Below are 21,162 nucleotides of genomic sequence, written 5' to 3'. Positions count from 1 at the left end.
TGAAGCTGTTAAGTGAAAGTTGGAATTCCAGAAGGGTAAGATAGAACAGGAAAGTAAATTCAAGTATTTTTTTTTCTTAAAGGCAATTCCCAAGACGGCCTGTGTTTGCTCATTTTTAATAGATTTTTTTTTTTTGTTCCAGTAATACAGTAGTGTCCCAAGCATAGAGAGTTTAATCAGTCGGACAGTGTGATTTAAGCAACATCTAAGGACTATTTTCTCCTCACTCCTAAGTATCTTCCCATGATCCTGCTATTCAGTTTTCTTCACAACTAATCTTGGCCTTTTTCTAGAAATCTCTCGTTAGGTCCAATTATTTGTTTCACAGGGAAACAAAAAACCAAAAACCCTCCTCTGTGCTAGAAGTAATTTGAAGACACTGAAATGTGCTTCACTGGTTTTATAGAAGACATAAGTAATACACAGGTACACCAAATGATGTGAACAATGGCGACACCAGCCAACATTAGCACAGGTAAATCCAGTAAGTTTTGGACCATTCTTTCTTTACTTACACTTCCGAGCAGGTTGAGTGTGAAATCATCAGACTATGTGGGAAAACTGAAAGCAGGCCTCAAAGAATTATCGTACCAAAATAGTATTTGAATGACTCCAAGGTAGACAAAGAGCTTTTTCACCAAGTGTGGTCATATGTCCTGAATAAATTTACTACTCCTACAACTATTCTTTACAGGGTCTCTACTCTAAATGCAGCTTGCTGTCTGATAGCTTTAAAACAATGAAGGCTTCAAAACCCTTTAGGGAAAGTTTTTAGAAAGCCTTAAAATGAAGACATGTATGGAGTTCCCACTAGAGATCTATCCACAAGCATCCTGCAGACATAAGGGGGAAATCAACAGAAAGGGAGGGGGAAGTTGTAGTTCAATCTCTGGAGAAAGAAGTTTGTTTCTGGGGGGAGGGAGGCTGAGGTTGCTTCGTAAGAAGTCTCATTGGTAATTTGGTTTTTAGTGTAGAGGTTTCAGTGTACGCCAGATATATACAAGATGTTCTCTAAGAATTGAAGACAGTAGTGGAAGATGACAGGGACTTTTCATAAAGAACCAGTTGGTTCCTCAGTATCTTTTTCTCAGGTTCACTTCCTGGTGCACAGGTGTAGAAACTGAGCCCTTTGATACATCCTGACCAGAACTTCAAATTGTATTACTTGACAAATTCTCTATGGTGTCCTTAATGGATGATAGAAAGCTGAGAGTTCTAGAATGTAGGACATCCCTTGGAGGAAGCATCACTATGAGATCCTGAAATTCTTTTCTACAAATCTGTTCTTCCAGATGCTGTCCAAAAAAACTGGCCACTTCAGTGGAGATTAATTCTTTTCCTTCTGGAACAGACACCAACAAAGCCCTGACAGGTTACCTGTTACTGTGCCTAAGTGATTTGTCATTGATCATTAAACCCAACACCTCCCAGCTAAAGAATCTTCAAGTGACAGTCAATAAATACCCTTAGGCTCAAAACTGACTTGTAGTAAATACCTGCAAAGGAGACTGTGGTGGGTCTCTTTGCTTCTTTTCAAGGAGTCAATGAAAATGCATCAACTATCCAAAGTATTAGACTGACCCTAAAAATATCTTTGTAAACTTTCCAAATATTTGCTTTGAGGAAAATAGTTATTTATTGTCAAAGCATCCAACATACCTGGATAAACTATAAAGTTTAATAAATCTTTTAGGGATAAAAGAAACATGTAACTATTCAGACTCCGTGTCACTGGCACAAAATTACACTTTGTATTAAAAGGAAATACATATTTACATCATTGATGACATTCTCCACTGAAGTCCATAATCATTTCATGATACATGCACTTCCCACTAGAAACTTAAACTGAATGGTGACCCCCTTTTTATCCATTTTGTTTATTTTTGTAAGAACACAGCTGTCATCAGGAAATGCAGAATGCATCTCCTCTTTCTCCATTACTTTATATCTAAAATAAACTTTGCCCTTACATATAATTATTACATCTAAACCATAAGTGCTTAATAATTTAAGTAGAAACGTATGACAAATGCATCAATATGTTGCAATATATGACATTTTTTAAAATGTACCTTTGTTTTTGGGAAAGTGAAAATTCGTGCATTCAAAAGAAAACCCCCTTCAAACAACCCACCCAATCCAAAATCCACCATCCTGTCTTGTGTGTGCGCGCGCGCGTGCGTGCGTCCGGGCGTGTGCATGTGCGTGTACGTGTTTGTGTGTGTGTGTGTGTGTCTGTGTGAGAAATTAAACATTTGGATGATGAGGCTCCTGGCGAGGGGAGGGACCTGTGTGTGCACGTGTTTGGTTGCAGTGTTTGGGGGCATAAGGTAGTGGTGGATGTCCTCGCGTGTCTGCTCCTGCAGGTGGCTTGACTGTGCGTGCACACGCGTGGAAAGCCGGAGTCTTTTACGCATCAATTATGCGAGGTCATGTGCCGGGACAGGTGGTGACGCTCCCTGAAGGACTCGTTGCAAATGGGGCACTTGAGTTTCTCCTCCCGCCGCCGCTTCACCAGGGGTTCCATGGCGTACTCCTTTTTGTGGTGAGACCGCATGTGGTACACCAGGTCGGAGGTCATGCGGAAGGAGGCGTTGCACTTGGCGCACCAGTTCTGCGCGGGCAGACACAGCGAGGTGAAGGAGGGCGGCAGCAGGGTGAGCGCAGAGGGCAGTTGCAGCTGCAGGGGCCCCGCGGCCGCCGCCGCCGCTGCCGCCGCCGCGGCCGAGCTCTTGGGCCAGAAGGCGGTGGCGTAGAGGAAGGGGCTCTGCTTGGGCAAGCCACCTCCGCCACCGCTCGCCAGGGGCCCGCAGGCTCCGTTCAGGTCCGCGGCTCCCTGCAGCTTCACAGCCAGCGGATCGGCGGCGGTCGGGTAGAGTCTGGTGGGACCCACGCCGTCTCCCGGGTGACACGGCTCCAGCGCGCCCAGCTTCTGGCCGAGGACCAGCGGGGACAGCTGTGAGAAGGAGCGCGCGGGCTGCGAGAAGGCGCTCTTACGCTCGTCCGAAGCGGCCGCTTGGCCGCCCCCCGAACCCCCCGCGGTCCCCGCGGTCCCCGCGCCGCCACCTCCGCCCAGCTGGGACACCGAGGTGAACGCGCTGCCGCGTGCGGGACTCCCGCCCTCCAGCCGGCCGGGCAGAGCGCCTCCGGGACGCGGGGCCAGCAGCTTCTCCGGGGCCCCTGGCGACCCCGCCGCGGGGGCGGACGAGCCGTTGCCGCCGCCGCCGGCGACACCGCTTCCCGCGTCGGGGTCCTCGGCCGTGCCCCCCGCGCCGTCTGTCGCCGCCGCCTCCTCCTGCAAGCCCACGGCGCGGCCCGCCTTCTTCACCTCCACGAAGGCGCTGCGCTTCGCCTCGCCGGTTTCGGGGCTGGGCGGCGCGAAGAGCCGGCCGTTCTCCTCCAGGCCGAAGTAGCTGCCGGCGGCGCGGTACTGCTGCGGCGAGCACACCAGCTCCTCCTTGGAGGTCGCCAGCGGCCGCTCGGAGAAGCGCGCTCGACCGCCGGCCAGCCCCGCGCCGCCGCCCTCCGCCGCTGCCTCCTCCGGGAACCGCCTCTTGCCTTTGCAGCCGCCCGCGGCGACGCCGTCGGGACTCAGCTCCGCCTCCTGGTGGCCGTTGCCGCCACCGCCGATGCCCGGGGCGGCCGCGCAGCTGCTGCCTCCCCGGGAGTTCTCCAGTTCCCGAGCCAGGTTGTGGAAGTCCGTGGACGGCTTGGCGCTGCCGGCACCCGCGGCGCCCGGCGGGTTGCTCGCCTCCGGGGATGACGCGGGGTAGTGGTGTATGGGGCCAGCTTTGCAGAACTTGGGGCCCGGGATCAACGGCGCCTCCTGTTGCTGCTGCTGTTGCTGCTGCTGTTGCTCTTTACCACCTCCACCGCCGTGCTCCTTGGTGCCCACGCCGCCCCCTTGCTCGTCTTGGGGATTCGCATCAGTGCTGTGAAGTCTCTTGGGGCAGCGGAATCGCAGATGTGCCACATAGGGGAACTCAAACTGGAAACGTTGGCTGCATTCCAGGCACGTGTAAGGAGACGACCCTGCTTAGTGAGCAAACACACACACACACACACACACACACACACACACACACCACATGATTAGTTAGCATCGCCCCTAGGCCACTTAGCCAACATCCCCATAAGAAATTCACGTTATTTTTCCGGTGTGAGTGCCCAAGAAAAGAATACACTATCCTATTTGGTGCAACTTTCTTGATTTGTACATTTGTCAAGTCAGGCGCTCCCCAACTTATCCTTCCCCTTCTGTCTCAGTTCCATTCTGGACAACACCTCAGAAACTTCGTCCAGCCTATGAGGTGCCCAAGAAAAGCAAGGTGAGCCCAGGCACGCGGGTTAGTCCCTGCTGGCCCTTGCACTTCTCCCCAGCTAGCGAAGGACCCACGCGGGGCGCGAGCCAACCTACCGTTCATTTTATGTAATCTGGACGGGCAGAGCAAGAGCAACTCCGTCAGTTCTTTTCCGTACCAAACTAGTAACTCCTCATCTTTGGCAATCCTGCGGAGAGAGCGGTAGAACAGCTGTCCGTTTTTTATATAAGCTTCGAGATTCTGTTCTTCCTTATCTCGGGCTGATTGGACCAGCCGCAGCCACATGAGACCTTCTGAGGAACCATTTGCCGCCGAAGTGTCTACCTACAGTATGTAAGAAAGTCAAGAAGAGGGATCCACGTGAACGACAGAAACCAGAGAAAACACGGATATTTCTTCTGTTTGGTTTTTGTTCTTTCCAAACAATTATCTGAAACCAAGTTTGCAAAAGTTGACCCAAGTCGGACTGCATCCCTGCGCTAAGTGGTCAATGGGCATGATAACCCGTTGCCAATATTGAGTCAGTCTTACAGAGTAGCCTCTTGAGAATTTCCTTTTCAGTTACTACACATGACAAAAGTAGAGGGAATTTCCTGTGTTTCAACAGTAAAAGGCAAGTTCGGGTCTTAGAAATTGTTCTATGGCACTCACGCCCATCTTCCTAACTGTGACATGAAGCACTAACAGCTTGACTTCATGAATAATGACTGGGAACTCTGGGGTGGTGGGACTGGGAGCAACATTTGGCATGTAAATAAATAAAATGATAATAATAAAAAAGAAAGACTAGGAAGAAAGAGGCCAGTTACAAACACAAACGTGGATTTAAAGATGCTTTGCTACCAAAACGATTAACATTTTGATTTAAATACAAACTCTGAACAGTAGCTAATGTTAACTTAAAAAAAGCAACAATAATCAGGCAATGAGGAGACCTCCCAGGTTACAAAACAAATATACTCAATACTTGTAAAAGTACTTCCAAAGACTACTTCATAAGCCCCAGTGCTGGCAAGGTGTCCTTAGCAATTTGGGAGGTCCTAATTCAGGGAACCCAGAACCAGGATACCCGGTTCAGGCAACCTTGGTATTGTCTTTTCCTTTCTCTCAGAAAATCAGCTGATGATTTGAATCCAGTTTTTCTTTTCTAATTTTTGTTGTGTTGGCTCCGCTCTGATGGCTCCTTGCTCAATTCCCAACAGGAGATTACCCTCAGACACCTCCATCACACTTGCTGTGACTCACCCGGAAGATGTAAGGTACTGTTCTCTTGTCCGTGGACTTGAGGGCTACGAAGGCTATGCTGTCATACAGGGAAGTATGGCTCAGAACACAGGGACCGAATATGGCGTTCTCTGGAATGTCGCAGGTTGTATACACACTGGTAAAAATGTCTGTCAGACATTGTTGGACAGCCTTGGCATCTCCATCCCAGATGCCTCTCTGGATGCCTGAATCCTCCATCACTGGAGACAGATACCCAGGACAAGAAGAGAGTTGTTAATGCTTTTTCTACCATGAACCTCGGCAGAGTGTTTCCGATACCAGATATATTTTCTTTGCACTTGCCGGCTTTTTTACGTAGCTCTTACTTTAAAAATAAAGCAGATCAATCTGGCATGTTTTAAAGATGCCAACTTCAAAGTATTATCCCTTCCTTTCAAATAGCTGGAACGGGAAGCATGAGAGCACACTTCCTGCTTGAGAAAAAGAAAATAAAGAGCTTGTGAAGACTGGAGCAGGCTGTGTGTATGTTCCTCGGGATTTATAGAGTGGGGCATGGGGCGAAGGCAGGGCTTTTCCAGGTTTGCTTGCTTTTGTTGGTTTTAAAACCAGCATATGTAGATTTTCTGACTGCATATACCCCCCCCAAAAAAAAAACTTTTAATCTTTGAGGGACTGTCCTGTATACTGAACCCAGTGCCTCGATGTGATTTCTTCTTTACTTCTAACGAGGGGAGCAGCCTTAGCTAGCAGGCGGGGACCGCGGAGCATGGCGAATGGATTTCAAGTGGAGTGTCAGGACCACTAATTCTATGTCAGCTAACCTTTCTTTGCAGCCTACAAGAAGGGACGCATGTCTGCTCATTACCATAATCCAACGCCATCCCTCCGAGGCTTTAATTAAAAGCAGCAAGCAGAGGTAATTATTTTTTCTCGACATGCTTATTTATGGATGAGGTTGAATCCCAGTTACCTTGTTATACAAGAGGGTGGATTGAGTCGCCTGTGGCCCATGAAGTGAGCAGGTATAGGGCAGGCTTGAAGTGTCCCCTGTCTGAAATACTGTGTGTAATGACTGGTGAATTCTCACTTCCCTAGATACCACCCTGTTTGGGCAAGAAGGGGTCAGCCCTGCTTGAATGGTCCTCAGTGGGCCCTCCAGCTGTTTAATCCGCAGCAATTTAGAAGTAATGCCCCAGTGGCGGCCTCCCTATTAAGCTGTCATACAGGGATGGTTTCCTTCCTCAGCCACTGGACACCCCCTGCAACACTTAGCACTTAAAGAAAGCAGTAATATAAGATACTTAAACTAGTTCTTAGTTAGCCATGTCATTTTTCTTGGGGAAATCTAACAATTCCTCCAAGTTGATTTTTCCCTGGCAATTTCACCAGTGACAGTGATGTCTCTGTATTTATATACCTTAAGTGGCAGGGGGAGAACCGATTTTATTCTTTTCTCATTCAGCTAGCTTCTCATTAAAGAACAATATCAGTGATGTGAATTTTTTTTAATCAACATCCACTAACTAGCCAATTAGTCTTACAACTGTAAGAAAATGCAATGCCTGTAACTTTGTCCAGCCTCTTTCCTATTCGTTCTCCCATATACCCCCAAATGGCAAGCATATTTTCCAGACAGTGGGAATAAGAAAAAATAGCCACAACATAGAAAGTTGACTATACTATTTTCTGTTTCTGCGCTCGTCCTGTCTCTTTCTGATTTCCAACTGCAAATCAAATACGATGCAGAATACAGTTTCTCTCAGTTCCCTTTCACTAGGAGCCCACTCTCTCTTCCCAGTTGCCTACATTTCAACGTTTTGTACCTTGATTTCTGCCTCGCTTCTGAAAGTATTCTTCATGGAAGCTTTTCATTGTGAGAGGGGATCGCCCTCCACTTTGGCAACAGCAGGGACTCAGTCATTAAAATGCAGTTCTATCTAACAATACAGCGAAAAGATCCCACAGCCGGGCTAATAGCGGTTCGTGCTGCCTTGGCCGCCGCCACGACACAAACCAGCCACAATAAGCGATAGGCAGGACTCCCGGGGTCCTATCTAGCCTTTCACAGTCCTACGCCCGTCTCTAGGCCCCGGGTTCTCTTCCTCCGCAGATCATCCGGGGAAATCCAGAGCGAGCTGGGCTAGCTGAAAACCGGTCGCTACTGCCTGATGCTCTTCCTCCACTCCGGGCTGGCATTGTCTGGCAACCGCGAGCTCCCCAGTCCCTAGCTTCTCCAGCAAAGTGCTCCCACCCCGCTCCTCCCTTTGTATAATCTTATTGGCAGTGGCGCTAACATTCAGCGATCGTTTCCCTCCTATCTTCTAGATAATGAGGAGGGGGGGCAATTTTTTCACTTCTTCTACTTAACCTGTCCTCTTCCCATCCCCCTCCCACGTCAATGCAAATAGACTTACCAGAAATAAGGTCAGGACCGAGTCGCCCAAATAAGGCCACCTGGAACCGACGGGGTACAACCCAGTGTTCCTTTCTGCCTATTACATTAGTGTATCTCCATGTCAAGAGGTGTCGATGTCAGTCTTGTGGGTTCTGTCCAAAGAGAGAAGAGAGATGCAGATAGATTAGGAGAGAGAGAGAGAGAGAGAGAGAGAGAGAGAGAGAGAGAGAGAGAGAGAGAGAGAGAGAGAGAGAGAGAGAGAGTTGTACAGATGGACCCGATGCAATGACTGACTGGCACGCAGACACACACTTTTTGTTTGCTGCACATAATCTGCCCAATGACGCGTGACAGCCCACGTCCCCTCCCTTTAACTCTTGCTGGTCTGGGAGATCCCTCCGGCGCCACAAGCCTGGTTTTTCTGGCCTGCCCGCGCCGGGCAGATTCTGAGCTCCTTCCCCAAGTGGCAAAGGCTCCCAAGAGCATCCTGGCCTGCCTCCTCCTGCAGCTGGGTCCCTCTGGGACTCCTTGGTTGGCAAAATCCGTTTCAGGCTCCGCAAAGAAAGTGCCAGAAGGAGCAGAGCGGCTTTTTTCCGTTTTGCTAGGCACTCAGAGGACGTAGGACAAGGAGTTGAGTTGGCTACGTTGCCAGCGCGTGAACTACTTACATATGTCCCCAGAGTTTGAGTGGTATGCCCCCGCCCCCAAAAGGGAGGGTGAGAAATTGCCCCGCGGGCTTCTTTGGCCATTGAGCTGCCTCTGATCTGTGAAGCTAGTGGCCTAGGAGGTGACAAACAGACTTCCTTAAAATGCATTCACGCTACCTAGCAGGGAGTCCCGGGTAAATGCGGGCGACAGGGGGTTATGTTTTGGTGGGAACTTGGCTTAGTCATCTCCCTCCCAATAGGATGGGGTAAGAAGATAAATCTGGAATGCTGCCAGACCCCTAAAGGGACTTCGGCGGTGTTTAGGTCCCAGGACAAGGGTCTGTGCGTGGGTATGGTCTAGCAGAGCGTTGCTGGGAAAAGCCTGGGTCATTGGACTCAGGTGTTAAAGCTTTTCACCTTCTGCGCTCTCTCTGTACTATGTGGTTCCCAAGGGAGTCCTATAATGGCGGCCTGGATTCTAAGACCTCGGGGTAAAGAAAGGATGGTTCAAAGTTAAAAAAAATAATAATAATAATACTGAGAAGGACTCTCAAGAGCCTTTCACATCCAGCCGCTGATGGAGGAGTGGATGGAATCACAGGAGTGAGGCTGTCTCGGGAGTCTCATTTGTGCGCTAAGCCACTTAGAGGCGCTGGCTTGACCTCTGGAGCGGCAGCTGATGCTAATGACTCGAGGTCTTTGACAGCCAGAGAGTTTTCTCCTTCTGCGGGGGCCACAAAACAATGGCTCTAGGGGCTCTCGGGCTATTTTTCTCTGGTAGGCTTTCTATTCCTAAGGAAAGAAAGGCCTTTGAGTGGCACAGGCAATCCCTCAGTTCCGACGCCCACTCTCCCTGAATTCAATTGAGCAATAGGTCAGGTTGAGTATAGATCCAAATGTATAGTTTACTCACTAAAGGGCAGGAGTCAGGGCCAGAATTTAAGGGAGAAACAAATCTCTGTCCTTGCCTTTCAGGGTGAGCATATGAGGGTTGGCAAAGAGCAGCTGACTGTATAATCCTTATGGAGCTCTGAGACTTCTGTCTGGAAGCCTGGAGGCCAGCAAGACATTAATGTACCTTGCAGGTACCTGCTGCCTGGGGAAAAATGGGCATTGGAGAAACGTAGGGAATTTCCTAGAAGTTAATTTCTTTGGCATCTTTTTGTTTTTCTGGTCACCTCCCCAGAAAGTTGCCAGTCCCGATCTCAGATAGAATCCCTGCCTAAAATAAGCTAGACCTGGAGGTACCATAGACAGGAGAAAGGTCAAAATCCTCACCTGACTTCCAGATTGACTGTTGACCTTTCAAAGAAAAATCTGCAGCTTCTTTTCAACCTAAAGTGTCCTTTCTCCCTCCCAAGTTTGTGCAGCTTAAAATAGCCAGGCAATGGAGTTCAGTTCAATGGCAGACTTCAGATACCTCTATGCAAGAGTCTGCAGCTGTATTAGGCAACAGTTTTCTTATGACTATTGATTCTTCCTCCTCCTGAACCCTCTGCCTTTTCCTTTCCTCCTCTTCCTCACTTCTCCTGCTGCCTTTCTCTCACACACACAGCATCCCCATATTGGTTCTTTAAAGGACAAATTGCAGACTTAGAAACATTGAAGGAGTTGTCTCAAATATGAAAAATAAGCACCTGAGTAGAAGAAAAGAGGTGAGATATAAATGAGTTAAGAGAAGGAAGAACAAGAAAGACCAGAAGACCCAGTTGTAAACAATAGAAAGGCATGATAGAAAATCAGTTCTAGGGCTAGAGATGTGGTCCAGCCAAAGGCTGGGTTCACAACCTAAAATATAAACAAATGAGTTCTGAGAGAGCTGTGGTGGTATAGGGGTCTGATTCACACATGCAAAGGGATTAAGGGGAGGCCTGTCTGGGGCCTTAAGGGCTTTGTGTCTGGTTATCATTTAGAAAACATGAAGTATATGTTTTTCTCAGAAGACATCATCAGCTCATGTATTTTAACAATCTTTGTACATCCTGTAAATACCAAAACACTCATTCCACTCCAGAAGGTCGGCTTCTAGAAAGCTAATCCTAACTGGAGGGTGCTTTTCTGGTGTCTGACCTTTCTTCTCCTACTATTATGTCTCTTTTCTTTTTATGCAGCTCTGCTCAAGGACTGAGTTCTTGTTTCTACCTTGTGTGAAATAAGAATGCTTCTTGCATTTTAGATGGGAGTTCACGAGCTTGATTTTCAAGTCTAAATCTAGAGGGAACCTAGAATTCACTACATCAGGAAGAGAGGGGCCTACTTCCTCAAGTTCCCTGCCACCAAGCAAGCACCCCTCCAGCCCAAAGAAGACACATATTGTGATTGCCTGGTGTTTTATCCCATTTTTCCACCCTCTAAGTAAATTTCCCTTCCTGATCTTAAAATATCTAAATTTTAAATCCCTCAGATTTTATGGATCTGAGTTGCTCTTTTGTTTGAAGACCAAATGGCTGACATTACCAAACAAAGAGTATGCTGAAATTCTTACTTCCAGAAGTCTCCAGTATATTAAGTGGTGCACATTTTATTTGGTCATATAAATGCTCAAAATGACAATCATTAATAGAGTTTTAATCAAATCCATAGATAATTTTTTTTATTTCTCTCGCAATGCATGGGTTAAGTTGGTGCACAAGCTACTTTGAAATCAACTGCTGGATTTCACTGATGCTAAATGAAGAGTTGAGACACTTATTCAGCCTCAGACAGCACTATAAAAATACGCTTCACCCAATAGTTTTATGCAATGACATAGAACACTGGGTTTATGAATGTATTTGGAACTCTTTCCTTGGGGTTTCCAATTAAATGACTAGAACTACAGGTATAATGAGTAAGAAGAGCTGCTCTGCTCTTGAAGCTGTAACAGCCACCCTCTACCAACAAACAAACAAACAAAAAACCCCAAAACCATGTGTAGACTGGAGCAGTGTTGTTTTGGAAAAGAAGGCTAAAGAGAAGTTGGTGTGGTTCTTTTTAAGACCTAAGACAAGAGGTAAAGGAAGGATGAGAAAGGAAATTTGGTTCCTAGTGAATCTCTCAGGCTTAAGAAGCAGGGCCCCAAAAAGCTTAACAATTACAACAGAAGAAAAATAATGACATCTCTGTGAAAAAGTCACTTAAGGAATTTTCACTTTAGTAACACATTAGTTTTCTGGGTCTGCCTAGGTTCTTTGTTTATATCTCTTATTTGATTGCCAAAACAATCTACTAACACAGTCTTGGTGAGCAGAAGAGTTTGGCAATTACTAGTGAAATTATTCTGAGATAATAAGGGAGAATTGTTCTCAGAGATGGGAGGGAGGCCGTCCACAGCTCTTCCCAAGTTCCCACAGAAAGAGGTTGTCAGAGTTAGAGAGAACAAGAACAACTTCCAGGGAGAGTATGGCAGTAATGTCATCCCTTGGAATAAGGAATTTTCTAAGGGAAAGAATTGACTTATGATCTCTATGTAGAAGCAGAAACATTTATCAGATGCCGAAGCTATTGATGGGGGATTTTTTTTTTTTTCCGAGACAGGGTTTCTCTGTGTAGCCCTGGCTGTCCTGGAACTCACTCTGTAGACCAGGCTGGCCTCGAACTCAGAAATCTGCCTGCCTCTGCCTCCCAAGTGCTGGGATTAAAGACTTACACTACCACTGTCCCACTTGATGGGGGGACATCAAATAATTTATTTCCCTTTTGATTATATTGAGGGTATGGTGGTAGTGAGGGCATGAGGCAGGGTTTCTCTGTAGCCCTTCATGGAACTCATTCTGTAGGCCCTGCTAGTCTCAAACTCAGAGATTTAAATTGTCTTTATCTCCTGAGAGCTGGTTTTTGTTTTATTTTTCTTTTTAAGATGTATTATTTAGTAATGGATATGAGTGTTCTATCTGCATGTATACCTGTACACCAGAAGAGGGCATCTGATCCCATTACAGATGATTGGGGGCCACCATGTGGTTGCTGGGAATTGAACTCAAGACCTCTGGAAGAGCAACCAATGAGCGCTCCTAGCCACTGAGCCATTAATTTTCTTTTATCCTGAGAATAATACCTGGTGGGTTTTAAGAGAGTATGGGAGATTAATCTGAGTGTTTGTTTTATATCTTGGTGAGGACAAAAGTTTGCTAAGATTGAGGGCACAATTTGTGCTTTGCAAGCATATATGTAAGGTCAGTTTGGGTCTATCCTTCTCTTGTTAGTTCACTGGGTGGCTATTTAAAAAAAAAAAAAAGTATATGCTTCTTGATCTGGTGTTGGCAAAACAAGAAACCCATGCGAAGTGCAGCTTTCTAGCCTGTCAGGAGGAAGTTCCTATTCCTGGCTCTTTCCTCACCTATGTCTATAAGGAAAAAAAAGGAAGAAAGAAAAGAAGGGAAAAAGAAAAAACAAAGAAAGAGGAAAGAAAGGCCTTTTTCTTTCTTTTTCCCCCCTCAGCTGTCTTTCTCGCTGCTGTAACTGTAGACACTGCCAGTATTGGTGTCATTGTTATTACAGTCTGCCTTTCTAAAGTCTGCATATTCATCTGAGGGCTTCTGAGTTCCAATTACACCTTTCTTGAAGTTCACCCAAGACCCAGCTAGCCTTTAAAATCACATGTATTGCATCTACTCTGGCAGCCTTTCCTCGGTTTGAGTGGCAGCGTCCTGGCTCAATGGCTTCTGAGTGTGACCTCTAGAAGGGCCAGCAGACTGAAATGATACTCTACTGATCTAGAAAGCCATGCTTCACACTCACCTGGGTGGGGAGGGTATGTGAACCAAGTCTAGTATACTGACCCTTGGATGTTGCCAGACTTTGTACAACTCCCTAGACGAATGTCTAGATATCTGACAAGGAACAATTAGTCTTCTGTCAAGCCTGTAGATTCATCAGCTCTTCCCAGACTCTGGCCCCCAACAGAACCATAGCAGGTGAGCAGAACAAAAGATCCTGGAAAACCTTCAACCCTTCTTATCACAGTGAGGCAGAGTGGGATCGTGGAATGCTTGGCATTCAAGAAAGACTTTTGAGGAAGCTGACTTAAATCAGGAGAATGTCACCAAGTTGAGAAACTCAATAACCAAAGTCTTCACAAAGCCGGGAGAAAGACCTTGCCTGCATTCAAGGCCTGAGACCCATTACTCATGTCAAGCTATAACAAACTCTAGAGTTTCAAAAGGAGGCAGTTATTGGCACACAGGCAGGCTCATTCCCTGATGCATAATCTCACCCAAACTTCTGAGCAGGTGAGCAGGTACCCTTCAAGAAGTCCTGCTGTTGGGAGTGAACAGCAGAAGCCCTTCTCTTGGGGGAGGAGTCTAGCCAGACTGCTCACATGCTCAGGCCTTTCTAGCTAGGAATCTGCTAATGGTCATAGACTCTCTTGAGACTTTGGGGGATTGGGACTGATATCAATAGTTAACAATGGTGAGATCCACACTGCTTTGCAAGAGTTTTAGAAGTCCCCTGAAACCTAACTCACTTCCATGTTCAGATTGCCAATTGAACTGTTGGAGTACAAGCCTCCACCTTCCATTATTTCCCATGCAAATGAACAACAGGTGGTACATAGACTAATTTAATACCAGTGGAGGGTGTTTTCTCAAATGTTATGTGGAAATCCTGGGACTTTCAAAAGATGTTCAAAAGTACTAAAGCCACCAGAAAATGTGGTTTTCAAGGTGACTACTTGGAAGTGTATTCCAATTTAGTACGCTTAAAAACTCAAAGATGTAAAGTTTGACACAAGTCACAGTAACATCATAGGTGTTACAGACCACAGTAAAAGAACTTTATGAGGTGGAAGAAATACTAGACAGTAGCGGCTGGCAGATATGTTGTTCTTTTGAATGTAGTAGATGAACCCCCATAACATTTTAACAAGAACTCATGTTTTAAAGAATGAATGATGGCTGAAATTGCCAAATATTCCTAAGAATATTCCTAAGAATAAATATAATTAACTAGAATAGCCGTGATAGAGTGATATCCTAGGCCTCAGAATCAATGTAGGCCAAAACAGCTATGGACTTCATTCATGGTGTCTCTTTCCCCACACCTCCCTGTCTCTCTCTGGATAACTTTAACATTTTCAATTCAATTTAAATTGAAATTCAAACATCAAAATATACATGTAGGGAACTCTTCAATGAAAGGTCAAATTTACCTTAAGGTCTACCTTTATCAGCCAGGCGTGCTTTTAGTCCCAGCACTCTGGAGGGAGGCAGAGGCAGGTGGAGCTCTGTGGGTTCAAGGCCAGCCTGGTCTACAAAGCAAATTCTAGGACAGTCAGGACTCAGAGAAACCCTGTCTCTGAAAACAAAAGCAAATAACTACCTACCCAGATCTTGCATCTTCTCTTCCCCTTTTTGAGTTTTACTTTCTTTCGACCTGATGTGCTTGGCCTGCTGCTGGAGGGCATTCCTCTCTTGCCTTTGGAATCTGTTGTAAAGCAGTGTCTGTCACCTTGCCCCTAAGGCCTTCCCCTCCCAAGAGCCATAACTAAACACACACAGAGAGATGCTCCTAATGTGTAAGGACCTACCTGTGCAGCCCTGGAAGCCTGGCACCAAGAGAAGCCCAACCAATCTTGACGATGGCTTTCTTTCTACTCCAGGCTGACTTTGTTTCCCTGACATTTGAAGTGCCATCTTCCATTAAAAAAAGAAAAGAAAAGAGAAGAAAAGAAAAGAAACACTGTTAACCCTTTCTATGTATGCTTGTGCATTTACAACAGGGTGTGAAAGTTGCTGAGATCATCAATTAAAATGATGAGTTTCAGTCTTTTCCTTGGCTACATGTCTATACTGAACTCAATGCTCCTTGCTACATGTCTTCTTGTTACACTGTTTTGAGAACACATTTCAAGAGTAATCACATTATAAAGCCTTTGTCCCTAGAGAGAGGCAAGGCAGTAAAGAAGGATAAAGTTTCTCAGTATAGCTTTACTGTGCCATGTCCATGTCTGAACAGATACCCCTCGGCATCATACCTTCGTAGGTTAATCTGTGGTCCTAGCATATTGTTTGCATACTGGTAGGGTTCCCCTGAACCTGTGGAAAAAGCCAGTGCAGCCCAATCATGGCAGATTCTATCTCCTCCCTAAACTCATTGGGTTTAGAACCACATCTGAGCTCAGAGTTTGGGTGGCAAGGCAAAGCATGGTCCTTCTGAGTCATCGAAATTTCTGCTCCTGAGGTGCCCATGCCTCAGCAATGGTGACAGAGCTAAGAGTTTTTCAGAGAAGGCCAAATGGGAGGGCACCCAACTATATTCCTCAGGCTTGTCAGTAGCAGGGCCTCCATCCCATTTGCATTTAGTGAGTGGAGGTAGGGGGAGCACAAGAGGAACCTTGAACTTATAGCAGGGACAGGCCAATTGGTTTGTTTGGTGCTCTTGGTAAGGCAGAGGCTGGGTGAAGCTCTAAAGGTCTGTCACTTTTCCCAGACTCCCTAACCTTCCAAATGCCTTTTGCTAGGTGCTAAGGCGATCCTTGTAGAAAGAGGTCTCTAAGGTGAAACCTGCTCTGACAGAAGCACTCCTTTCACCAGCATCGCTCCCCACCTGCTCCTGCTCACGACCTAGCCCTGGCAGGTTGCCCAGCTTTTTCGAATGCCCCTGTGTTAGCACTCTAACTAGCTGGGCAGCCAGTGACCTAGCTCAGACTCCATTTCCCTGCAGTTGAACTAGCTGGCAAGAGCTGCCTTGGGGAGTGCAATGAGGACACCGTGAGGGAACGAGGATGAGCAAGTTTTGGAAAGCCAGTTGCTGGGCAGATGGTAAGGGATTACTTCCAAGAGCCAGGGCTAGTTTCATTTCAGTCTTTGACATCCTGGGGAGTTCTCAATGCCTTCATTAATGAACAAGTCTTCTTAGTTAAAAGCCTAGAGCCCTGACCCAAGAAGAATCAGCACCATGCACACAGGCAGACATACTTCCCCAATCAGAGGAGATACACTGGGTTTAGCTCCTGCTCTAGGAGTATGGGTCATGTGTTCAGCCTCATCTGTGAATGCAAGGTAATACAGGATTCCTTTTGTGAAGTTACTGTGAGGGCTGTGCTTGTACTTAGCAAGTACACAGAAAGAGGTAGTATAGGACAAATAAATACTCATGCCAGTGATGTCCGTTTTCGCCAACGCTATCTTTGTTTCCTAATTGGGAAAGCAGGGAAGTGTATTGCTCACCCATTTTCCAAAGGGCTCAGTGAAAGCTGAGGACTTCTGGTTGGAGGCACTGGGATATGTAGTAGACAAAACCTGTTATGGGTTCTTCCTATATACTGGCTGTCTCTCCACCCATCGGCCCTCAAGAGTTTGCAGGAGGGCAGAAGAGATAGATAAAAGGGATAGACACTATTTCTCCTCCCTCCTCCATTCCTGTTGGAGAGCTTTGCTTCCTGCCTGGGAGGTGCCAAGGGTCGCAGTGCCATGTTAGATTCAAGAGGAACTGAGGTAGGATTGTCAGAGGTAAGATGGCTCAGAAAAACAGAGAACTCATAGATGTGTTATTGGTTAACCCAAGTTTTACAGTCAAAGCAGGTTTGTAACCACTTGCTACCTCTTACAATTCTGAAAGTCCTGGCTGGAGAGAAGTATCTAGCCTTCCCATCTCTGCCCCCCTACTTACACGGAGCAAGCAGCTGAGTGAAGAGCAGTAGCCACATACCCTCTGGCACAGAGTACTGCTAATTTTCCTAGGGATGGTTCGCAAGCCACATCCTAAGCCCCCTCCAATGTTTGAGCAACCGGGCTAAGTTCTTCCTAGCCCTCAACCTCCCTCCCTCCCCTCTCCAGTCCTGGTATCTACTACTAGCCTAGCATCTGCTTCCTCCTATTGTGCACACTCTCCGCAGCCAGAATTACTTATGTTTGTCCTAAGCTATGATCTTCAGCTATCTGAAATCTCCAGCCCAGTCTCTGAATCCAGAAACATTTGTGGATTCCCAAATTCCTCCTTCTAAAGGATAAAGGAGAAAAAAGTTAAGTGCTCTCTATTTGGGATGCTGATGCTGAACTCATATATATATTTGAGCTCCGAGTCTTCAGTTAGCTAGCTAGTGTCTGAGAGAGCCTCTTAACCTCTCTGAACTTCCAATATGGCAAGAGCAGGCCTGGGTTGGGATCCCAGCTCTGTCACATGCTTGGCTTAGGCAGCTTCTCTGTGCTGCTGTTTCCTGTGAAGGAAGAGTAACCCTAATAAAAAAATTACTGCATCAGCATAAGAATTAACTGTGGTAGAACATGTGGCCTAGCACTTAGGAAAAGGCCAGAAGTGAGCTGTCCAAAGTGCCTAAATGCTTTGACATGCTAGTGAATATATGTTTTGAGTCTTAGCTCAGTTACTACATGTTTTCTCCTCTCTAAAAAGAAACAAGATGTAAAGGTGCCTGCTGGAATGTGGGGTAGCAATATTCCTCAGAGATGTAGAGGAAATTTTTGGTAGAAAACTGTGACCTTTTTGGAAGCTGCCCTGGCCTTTTTGGTTTCTAGGGTCAGGATAAAATATGAAAAACAGGATAAAGAGACTTTGGAAAAAGGAGGAGGATGATAATTTCTTAAAAAGGAAAAATGGCATTTCCAAAGTCGGGAAAACAAGGACTATAACTGAGATAGAAAGAGAATCAGCATTGAGATTGGTTAGCCTGCCTTAATGCCAGGCTTTCAAGAGACTGTGCATGTTAGGGGCCCGTCTATGTGCCCTGAAGTGGGGTTGGGGAGGGGGGAACAGTGCTTTAGAACAGCTTCTAAAGGCAAGGGTGAGGGTTACACACTCCAGTAGCAGAGAACACACCTGACTTAAGAAAATCAGGAGAGGTAAAGAGAAGGTGAACAATAAGGGTGAGTTAAGGTGAGTTTGGCTTCTAGTAGAAGCTTGCACTGTGTGTGTCTCTCAATAATTGAATTTAAATTCCAGTCTAAAAAAGTGTTGCATTCACAGATATCCCTTAAACTACCTTCCAGCTCAAACCTCTTCAAAGTGATAAACACACCTGCCTCTCTATATTTGTCATTTTCTCTCTCCTTCAAGAACAGTCCTCTGGCTTTGGCTGTGGGAGCATCCTTTCCCTTTTGTTCCTCACTGATCATAGGATAACCAGCAATGAAGCCTCACTCAGCAAGACAGACAAGAAAACAGGGCCTCAAACAGCATTTAAGAGCATGTCCTTCTGGTCCTCACCCCGGGGTGAGGCAATGCTGAAGCAGCATTGGCAACCTGGGGTATTTCATAAACTTCTGGCTCTCGGTGCAGGCTCCACGCAGATCCTGGCTAAAAAATGCTGTTAGCAGAAAGGCGAATCAAATCAAATCAAACCAATTTCTTAGTGTTTGACCCCAGGGTCAGAGGAGACGCTGGTGAGAAGGAGCCACAACTTGGAAAAAGATTTATTTTTCCTGGCCATAAATCTCACCCCCTTGTCCCTCTGCCCAACCAAGCATGATAAAGTCCTTTTCCATAAAGTATTCAGCATTAGAGCCACAAAGCTCCCCCAATCAGCAGCCATCTGCTTCTACCATAACTGCTGCTACCGAACCAGGGAGAGCAGCAGCAGAGAAAGGGCACCGCTGCTAGGCTCATGGACAAATGAGCCTGAATAGCTCCGGTTTTCCTTGTGTATCTGTATCTATAGAGACAGGAGAAGAAAGGCCGCATTATATTGATACAACAATTGTAAAACAAAACACGGAAGAGCCGTCTAAAGGGCAATATCGCATGCATCAGGGGTCCCCAGATAAAAGGGGAGCTAACAGATTTATAGAAACCTTTAATTGGTTTTCAATTGAAAGCTAAAGAGGCTGGAGCGAAGCCGTGAAGAGCCGTGAAGAGCCGCAAAGTGCTCTCTCCGTTTAGCCAATCTGGAGGCATGAGCGATTTCATGGAAGGATAAAAGGTCCTTGCCTGTTGGGCCTGGGAGCTACGGGACTGATTTTAGATTTTCCTCAATCTTTCGATTAGTAAGGGGAGAGAGGAGGCAAGAGGGCAAAAACCAATGATAACTTTCTAGCCCCTCACTGAAGAAATATTTTCAACAGGGACGACTCTAAACCCGGCCCACTAGACAAGCCTCAAAAAAGAAAGGTGAAGCCCGCCCTCACTAGCTGCTCTCCAAGTGCAGACTCTAACTAGAGAAGGGGTCTTTCAGATCTCAGGGCAGGGAGTGGTACTAGCCGATGTATTTGAGGCCGGCTAGTGTATTTCTTGCCCAGGAAGCCGCCCCCCACCCCTTCTGTAGCGGCCACCCACACAGCAACCCTGGCTGTCAACCCTGGCTGTCGGTCCGTCTGTTCTTAAAGCTAATTTATTGGTCCAACCCTCCATTATCATTTTCAGCTTCCTAATTAATCAAGGATAAAAGGCAATGGCGCAAATTACGATTATGAGGGAACTGGAAGACGGTTTTGAATAAAATAGGAGAAGTGGAATATGATTAATTGAACGACATGATAGTGAAATCTCAAGTGCGAGCAACAAGCCCCAGTGGGGCAAACCCTGATTCTCGCAAGCTGACTCTAACAAGGGGAGCACGCCTCCGTGAGGTCACGTGGATTGAAGCAAAGGAGGAAAAGAGCTGGGTTCCAACTCCAGCTCCTAACCTAGCCCAGTGTTCTGTTCCCCCAATGGCTTCCCACCCCCACCGCAGTGCCGCCTTTCCTGTACAATCTCTGGGCTCCTGGCTAGGGTTACTCTTCAGTAATTAACCTGCACCCCAGTTTCCCGCTTATCTCCCCTCACTTCTTTTCTCCACTCTCATACCCCTGTACTTTGCCAAGGTTTTTTCAGGAAAGCACGTCCAGTAGGTCAAGAGATCTCTGCTGTAAGGGATAAACTGAGCCCCTGGCTTCTGCTGCTTTTTCAGAAGGCAGAGGGAGGGCTTAAGGGGCAGACCCCGGGCGGGCTCACAGTGTGCACTTGCTGGTCGCCTGTGATTAATGTTTCAGAGGGGATTTATTCTGAGAGCTTATGGAACCTGCTCCGGAGTGAGGGCACTGTGGGCACGCGCTGGGACACTTGGGGATTAAACGGGACGTCAGATGGGCTCGCAGGGGCCAGGCCATCGCGGCCTGTGGTGTCTTTTCTCCACCCCCAACCTCAGCCCCGGCTTCGGTAGAAACAGAGAGGACTGGTCTCGAAGGTTGACTTTCCCTCTTTGGAATGTCTTCTTTAAGGGAGGAGTGTATGGAACGTCCTAAATGCTGTGGGAGGAAGGAACTCAGTACCAAGCGACTGAACTTCACTTCACTTATTCTGTCTGAGGATGCACTACTCCCCACCATAACACTCACTCCCTGATCAAATACCCCATTTTTTTCCTACCAGGATCAGAGGAAAACCCCAACTTCCCGGAGCTGTCCATACTCCAGGTTGATGGCTCGATTCACCGCCCGGGGTGGGGGGGCATCGTACAGAGCAACAAGTCTGGGCAGGAAACCCATCGCCCTGTATAGCATCTCCCAGGGGCAGACAAACTCCTCTCGAGTCTCTGTATAGACTCTAAGAATAGGAGAAATTACCGAAATGCAAGGGCGGAGGAGAGAATAGAAAGAGAACTAGGCAAGGAGGGGGAAGGAGGGGAGAGGGAGAAGAGAGGAGAAGGGGGGGAAGA

At 46.8% G+C, this 21,162-nt stretch overlaps 1 protein-coding gene across 2 annotated transcripts in view; it reads right to left on the bottom strand.

The window, feature by feature from the left end:
- Window positions 1-389: 389 nt before the first annotated feature.
- Window positions 390-21,162, bottom strand: part of Prdm8 (PR/SET domain 8) — a 21,504-nt gene continuing 731 nt past the window's right edge. The window contains exons 2-6 of one of the 2 annotated variants that reach the window (XM_031336900.1): window positions 15,103-15,208; window positions 7,967-8,099; window positions 5,571-5,791; window positions 4,421-4,649; window positions 390-4,035 (exon numbers count right to left, since the gene is read on the bottom strand). In XM_031336900.1, the coding sequence (XP_031192760.1) occupies window positions 2,420-4,035; window positions 4,421-4,649; window positions 5,571-5,789 (2,064 nt within the window). In that variant the 5' untranslated portion in view covers window positions 5,790-5,791; window positions 7,967-8,099; window positions 15,103-15,208 and the 3' untranslated portion in view covers window positions 390-2,419. The remainder of the gene's footprint in view (window positions 4,036-4,420; window positions 4,650-5,570; window positions 5,792-7,966; window positions 8,100-15,102; window positions 15,209-21,162) is intronic. The other variant, XM_031336902.1, reaches the window with a different exon arrangement.

Source organism: Mastomys coucha, unplaced genomic scaffold, assembly GCF_008632895.1.
Source record: "Mastomys coucha isolate ucsf_1 unplaced genomic scaffold, UCSF_Mcou_1 pScaffold22, whole genome shotgun sequence".
Taxonomy (NCBI): Eukaryota; Metazoa; Chordata; class Mammalia; order Rodentia; family Muridae; genus Mastomys; species Mastomys coucha.
This window is presented reverse-complemented; position numbering and strand designations above follow the sequence as displayed.